At 42.5% G+C, this 7,500-nt stretch overlaps 1 protein-coding gene across 4 annotated transcripts in view; it reads right to left on the bottom strand.

Annotated features, from left to right (window-relative positions):
* LOC123760576 (15-hydroxyprostaglandin dehydrogenase [NAD(+)]) overlaps nt 1-7,500 on the bottom strand; it is a 154,126-nt gene that overhangs the window by 110,601 nt on the left and 36,025 nt on the right. For 2 of the 4 annotated variants that reach the window (XM_045746259.2, XM_069328377.1), the window contains exon 2: nt 4,002-4,054. The exons of the other annotated variants lie outside the window; for them this stretch is intronic. In XM_045746259.2, coding sequence (XP_045602215.1) covers nt 4,002-4,054 — 53 coding nt within the window. The remainder of the gene's footprint in view (nt 1-4,001; nt 4,055-7,500) is intronic. 4 annotated transcript variants of the gene reach the window in all.

The raw sequence follows: 7,500 nt of genomic DNA on the forward strand, positions 1-7,500 counted from the left end.
TGTTCTTTTATTTCGGAACTTCCTCCACGCCCTTTTGTTCAGTTCCTTTGCTTTCATACATGCCCTATTAAACAACGGATTCTTCTTTCGCTTCTCGTTTTTTTTTTATGACGGGCTGGGATAAACCTGTTTACTGCCTCCTGACACTTTTGGGTGACATAGTCCAATATGTCTTATACGGACTTAGTTGTGAGTTCTGTGTCCCATGGTATATCCCCTAGGATTTTTTCTCATCTCATAATTTCCCTTTCGGTATGCCAGCCCTTTGTTTCCCAGTTCTTTTGGGGGGGAGATAATTCCTAGCTCTACCAGGTACTCAAAGATCAATACACTGTGATCACTCATTCCGAAGGGGGCTTCCAACTCTACTTCCCTTATATCCGACTCATTTGGGGTAAATATCAGATCAGGCATAGCTGGTTCATCCTCTCCTCTCATTTTTGTCCGTCCCTTGATGTGTTGGCTAAGAAAGTTTCTTGTTGCTACGTCCAGCAGCTTAGCTCTCCATGTGTCTGGTCCTCCATGTGGGTCTCTGTTCTCCCAATCTATCTTCATATGGTTGAAGTCTCTCATGATTAGTAGTCTGGATCCATTCCTGCTAGCTATAGAAGCTGCTCTCTCTATTATATTGATGTGGCCATGTTGTTCCTATCATATTCCTTTCTGGGTCTTCTGTCGTTTGGTGGTGGTTTATATATGACTACTACAATAATTTTTTGTCCTCCAATTGTTATGGTACCTGTTATGTAGTCACTGAAAACTCACAGCCCTGAACAACCATCTCTTCAAAACTCCAGCCTTTTCTTATCAGCAGAGCTACACCACCTCCTCCTCTTCCTCCTCTCTCTTTCCTCACTACATAGTAGTCCTGTGGAAACACTGCATTTGTTATGGCTTTCGTTAGCTTTGTTTCTGTGAGTGCTATTGTGTCTGGGTTTTCTTCTAATGCCGATTCTCCAAGTTCACTTGTTTTATTCGTTATCCCATCTACGTTAGTGTTCATTGCCTTGAAGCTCACTTTCTTCTGTTCATTCTCTTGTCCCCCTTCATGGTGAGCGTTCTGTTGATGGAGGAAGCTGTTCAATAGATGTGAAGACCTGTGAGGTGGTTAACAGGGTCTCAGAGAATTCTGGGATAAGGGATGGGGGTTCAAGGTGAGGGGGGACAGGTAGGGTATGGGGTAAGGAGGTAGAGGGGACATGAAGGATTTGGGGTGAGGAGGGAAGAGGGATAAGAAGGATATGGGAAGAAGGGGGAGGGAAGACAGGAGGGAAAGGGGAGAGGGGGACATGGTGGGAAGGGGGGAGGGGTGACAGGGACGGAATAGGGTGGGGGGGGAGGGAGGGGGAGTGAGCACTTGAGTGGGGGCAGGTAGGGTGAGGGGTTATCTTGAGGTTATCTTAAGACGATTTCGGGGCTCTAGTGTTCCCGTGGCCCAGTCCTCGACCAGACCTCCACCCCCAGGAAGCAGCCCGTGACAGCTGACTAACACCCAGGTACCTATTTTACTGCTAGGTAACAGGGGCATAGGGTGAAAGAAACTCTGCCCAATGTTTCTCGCTGGCGCCTGGGATCGAACCCAGGTCCCCAGGATCACAAGTCCAGCGTGCTGTCCGCTCGGCCGACCAGCTCCCCGGGGTCGGGGGAGGGTTTCAATGCAGATGAGGGTGGCGGTGTTGCCCTCCCCACTGATGTTCCTGGGATGCTGGTTGTGGGTTCCCCCTCTTGTCTCTGGGACTGTTATGTTGACGGCTGCGATTTCCTGGTTTAAATCATATAAATCCTGTGATAATTTAAATCCTGTGTGTGTGTGTGTGTGTGTGTGTGTGTGTGTGTGTGTGTGTGTGTGTGTGTGTGTGTGTGTGTGTGTGTGTGTGTGTGTGTGTGTGTGTGTGTGGTGTGTGTGTGTGTGTGTGTGTGTGTGTGTGTGTGTGTGTGTGTGTGTGTGTGTGTGTGTGTGTGTGTGTGTGTGTGTGTGTGTGTGTGTGTGTGTGTGTGTGTGTGTGTGTGTGTGTGTGTTTGAGGGCATCAAACACTGAAGGCAGCCCTTGCCAAAGGCACGCCAGGGTGCTGGATGGTGGGTGATGTGTGGGGCCACCAGGACACGTCTGAAGTGTGGCGGGGAGTGACTGTTGAGGTCTGAGTGTTGAGTGTTGAGGTCTGAGTCTTGAATGTTGAGGTCTGAGTGTTGAGGTCTGAGTGTTGAGTGTTGAGGTCTGAGTGTTGAGTGTTGAGGTCTGAATGTTGAGTGTTGAGGTCTGAGTGTTGACGTTTGAGTGTTGACGTCTGAGTGTTGAGTGTTGAGGTCTGAGTGTCGACGTTTGAGTGTTGACGTCTGAGTGTTGAGTGTTGAGGTCTGAGTGTTGAGTGTTGAGGTCTGAGTGTTGAGTGTTGAGGTCTGAGTGTTGACGTTTGAGTGTTGACGTTTGAGTGTTGACGTCTGAGTGTTGAGTGTTGAGGTCTGAGTGTTGAGGTGAGAGTGCTGAGGTCTGAGTGTTGAGGTCTGAGTGTTGGAGTCTGAGTGTTGAGGTCTGAGTGTTGAGGTCAGAGTGCTAAGGTCTGAGTGTTGACGTCTGAGTGTTGAGGTCTGAGTGTTGAGGTCTGAGTGTTGAGGTCTGAGTGTTGAGGTCTTAGTGTTGAGGTCTGAGTGCTGAAGTCCGAGTGTTGAGGTCTGAGTGTTGAGTGCTGAGGTCTGAGTGCTGAGGTCTGAGTGTTGAGGTCTGAGTGTTGAATGCTGAGGTCTGAGTGCTGAGGTCTGAGTGTTAAGGTCTGAGTGTTGAGTGCTGAAGTCTGAGTGTTAAGGTCTGAGTGTTAAGGTCTGAGTGTTAAGGTCTGAGTGTTGAGGTCTGAGTGTTGAGTGTTGAGGTCTGAGTGTTGAGTGTTGAGGTCTGAGTGTTAAGTGTTGAGGTCTGAGTGTTGAGTGTTGAGGTCTGAGTGTTGAGGTCTGAATGTTCAGGTCTGAGTGTTGAGGTCTGTGTTGAGTGTTGAGGTCTGAGTGTTGAGTGTTGAGGTCTGTGTTGAGTGTTGAGGTCTGAGTGTTGAGTGTTGAGGTCTGAGTGTTGAGTGTTGAGGTCTGAGTGTTGAGTGTTGAGGTCTGAGTGTTGAGTGTTGAGGTCTGAGTGTTGAGTGTTGAGGTCTTAGTGTTGAGGTCTGTGTTGAGTGTTGAGGTCTGAGTGTTGAGTGTTGAGGTCTGAGTGTTGAGTGTTGAGGTCTTAGTGTTGAGGTCTGTGTTGAGTGTTGAGGTCTGAGTGTTGAGGTCTGTGTTGAGTGTTGAGGTTTGAGTGTTGAGGTTTGAGTGTTGAGGTCTGAGTGCTGAGGTCTGAGTGTTGAGGTCTGAGTGCTGAGTGCTGAGTACAAAGTTAGGTGAGGTTAGCCCCAACCGTCTGGCCTCCAACCTCGAACATTCTAATTTATTGGCATCGATTAAAATGAGCTTTGGTCTACAGGTGCGAGGTGATGTAAGCAGTTAGGTGACAGCGAAAGTGACTCCTTAATTACTATTCAAGAGTGGATAGACGCGTGTACGGATAGCCTGGTAATTGGGAGCAGCGAGTGGACGCGTTGTTCCTATTACGGTGAATGACTTTTTGAGGGTTGTTAAATACAGCGGTGCTATTATTATAGTAAACACTTAGGAGAGTATCGTACAATCCAGTGATGCTCTTGTTGAGGTGAAAACAAGAGTTAAGCCTCCCTGCCATGCTGTTACTCATTAATGATTTGCAATGAAAGCAATGATTTAAATTATAATTTGCCACTGTTGAGTTGTTTATATGGTTAAAACCAGGATAATGGCAGCTCCGTAAAAACTGGATGATGTCATTCGCCAAGCTGGAGCCAGTGGACCAATAACCCGCCGAACCAAGCACTAAGCTTTAATACTAAGCTTGTTTGCATTGTTATGCATCATGCTCGAACAGAAGTAAGGAAAAACATCCCCACTTGTCGTTAGGTAAGCTAGCGTCTTGTTAAGAGGTCGCAACTTTAATATAACAACTTGCCTTTGGTCGTGGGGCAGGTCGGCCTTGCCAGAGGATCCAAGACAGCTTCCCATCTGAGACAAAATACCAGTATGAACAATGACAAAAAAAGGTTACAAGCTTGTCTCATCACTTAGTAATAGCAAAAGATGGAAGTGAGAATCACACTGAAGCCCGTGTGGTGGTATATTGCGTCAACTTGATATTTGGGCATGTACCCACATTATTACTTGGTATGGCGGGATACAACCCTGCACACTGGGCAGCCTGTGTTGTGATGTGTCGACGCAGGGCGCTCCTCGCCGCTTCACACAACCGTTAAACATGTTTTGACATTTTTTAAACAGCGTTGAGGAGTGTATAAAAGGAAATATGGTCTTGCATCGTGGAAAGTGTTAGTGTTTTAGCTGGAAGACACTTGCAACTCATATTTCGTTGATATTCGCAATCTTAAATAGATTGCTTTCTAATTAGTTTAAACCGTTGAGCATTCAGGGGTTTACATAATAGATAAGATTTTGTTTACCTTGTTATTAATTGCCTATTTGCCAAGCATAGTTGGAAAACATCTTTCTTATAAATATTTGTCAGAAAAATCACCTTAATTCTGATGAATGAAACATTAGTTCTGCGACTGTTACATCTAGAAAGGGCAGCTTCCCATCAATGTCCATCATATAAGTGAAACTTAACACGGAATTTTGCTGGAATGCCTCCTTCATCTGCTGCAAAATTCGTGTTAAGTTTCACTTATGAGATGGAGAGTGATGGGAAGCTACTCTTTCTAGACGTAACAGTCTCGGAAAGGAATGGTGGCTTCCATACCGCAGTCTACACCAGGGGGAAACAAACATAGGAATGGCCTTAATGCTAACAGTGACTGCCCGGATAGGTACAAGCGGAGTATTGTACAGTATAGTATATACAGTACAGTATAGTATATACAGTATTGTACAGTATAGTATATACAGTACAAGCGGAGTATTGTCAACGCCTACTTCGACCGAGCTCTAACTCATAGCTCAGGCTGGAAGCAGGTCGACGAGGAACTCTGTAAAGATAGGCAGATCCTAGTCAATAATGGCTTCTCAGGCGGTTATGTTGAAGAAGTCATTAAAAGAAAAGTGACATGCCTTGCAACCTCTGAAGAAACAACCAACACAACACCTTTACTTCCTATTAAATTGTTTTACAGTATTTTCTTTTCCTTTTTTTTACAGTAACAATTACTTCAATAACAAGAAGACCGCAAACTTGCTTATGAAAAACTCTCCAGACACCAAGCAAAGCGCCTTAAAAGAAACTAACGTCGTCTATGCCTTCACATGTCCACTTGGGGGCTGTCAGCTCCAACAATGTCAGTATATAGGCAAGACAACAACGTCTCTCTAGGCACTTAATAATGCACAAACAATAGGGGGCTCTATCAAGTAACATGTAATCTCCACACAAAACCAGATCATCACCAGAGACATCTTGACAAGCAACAGAAATAATCGACAGACATAACGACAGCTGGAGACTGGACATCGGTGATGCACTACATATTAAGAAGTCCAGACCAGCAATCAACAACCAGCTAACACACAATTACATTCTACCCACTTCAAGACCCAGAGTCAACACAGACACAGCATCCAGTCACCCAACTAATACCCCCTGATCCATTTATTTATTGACACCTCTTGATCCATTTATTTATTGACACCCCTTGATCCATTTATTCATTTATACCCCTTGATCTATCTATTCATTGATATTTTTAATATCCCCTTGTGAAGGTATTCATCAACGACCTCACCCAAAAAGAATATAATCCGTTGTTTAACACAGTAAAATTGTCTTTGAAAATGTAAGGTGTACCTTGCGAAACACATTTCCAGGTGTCAGACTAGAATACACTGCATATATATATATATATATATATATATATATATATATATATATATATATATATATATATATATATATATATGGCACAACTCTCCTAAACACGAGAGTTAAGTATACAACTTTAGAACACTTTCCCACCAGGAGCCTCGAACCCTAGCCAGCACAGAAGCCTTCCAGCAACTGGCATAACAGGTACGCCTTAACCCGCTCCACCACCCGCTCAGACCCATAGAGCACCAGAGCAAGTGAGGGGTCATTTATACGTTAATTTCATCAAGTCCCTGTTAATATGGGAAGACACAGTGTCTCTGCTTAAGGCACAACTCTCCTAAACACGAGAGTTAAGTATACAACTTTAGAACACTTTCCCACCAGGAGACTCGATCCCTAGCCAGCACACACACACACACACACATATATATATATATATATATATATATATATATATATATATATATATATATATATATATATATATATATATATATATATATATATATATATATATATATGTCGTACCTAGTAGCCAGAACTCACTTCTCAGCCTACTATTCAAGGCCCGATTTGCCTAATAAGCCAAGTTTTCCTGAATTAATATATTTACTATAGTTTTTTTCTTATGAAATGATAAAGCAACCCTTTTCTCTATGTATGAGGTCAATTTTTTTTTATAGGAGTTAAAATTAACGTAGATATATGACCGAACCTAACCAACCCTACCTAACCTAACCTAACCTATATTTATAGGTAAGGTTAGGTTAGGTAGCCAAAAAAAGCTAGGTTAGGTTAGGTTAGGTAGGTTAGGTAGACGAAAAAACATTAATTCATGAAAACTTGGCTTATTAGGCAAATCGGGCCTTGAATAGTAGGCTGAGAAGTGCGTTCTGGCTATTAGGTACGACATATATATATATATATATATTCGTGTTATTTACACACACACACACATATATATATATATATATATATATATATATATATATATATATATAAATATATATATATATATATATATATATATATATATATATATATATATATATATATATATATATATGCGGAAAATCCACAGAGAAATATGAAATGAGGTGTCAACACCAGACTGACTAAGGAGAAGGGAGAAGGGGGAGGATATATAGGCCGACACCTGACCAACCCATCCCTAGGGAAAGAATTAACCAAAAACAGGTATAGCTTAGCTTAGAATGGTCAAAGAGGATAAAGCGGTCAGAGAATAAGGATGAAAGATTAAAGAAAAGCCTCATGAACACACAATATATGAATATACAATTATAATGAGACATTGTAAGCCTCTCTATCAGAGTTGTTTCTTAAACTGTTGTGCAATATTATAACTTAAAAATGGATCAAGTTTGTAGATTCCAGTACTAACATTAAGAAGATTTGGACACTGACTGATTAGAGCAGACTCAATCAAATTCCGTTCCACGAAATCCCCACAATTGGTAATGCTTTTTGCCCCATTCCAGTTAATATTGTGATCGCATAAACTCGTATGTAGATACAATGCATTAGACGTTTGGGCAGTTCTAATACTTAGAACTGCCCAAAACGTCTAAAACGTCAAAACGTTTTGTGATCTAAATTAGTATTAGAACTGCCCAAA

Source organism: Procambarus clarkii, chromosome 21 (genome assembly GCF_040958095.1).
Source record: "Procambarus clarkii isolate CNS0578487 chromosome 21, FALCON_Pclarkii_2.0, whole genome shotgun sequence".
Taxonomy (NCBI): domain Eukaryota; kingdom Metazoa; phylum Arthropoda; class Malacostraca; order Decapoda; family Cambaridae; genus Procambarus; species Procambarus clarkii.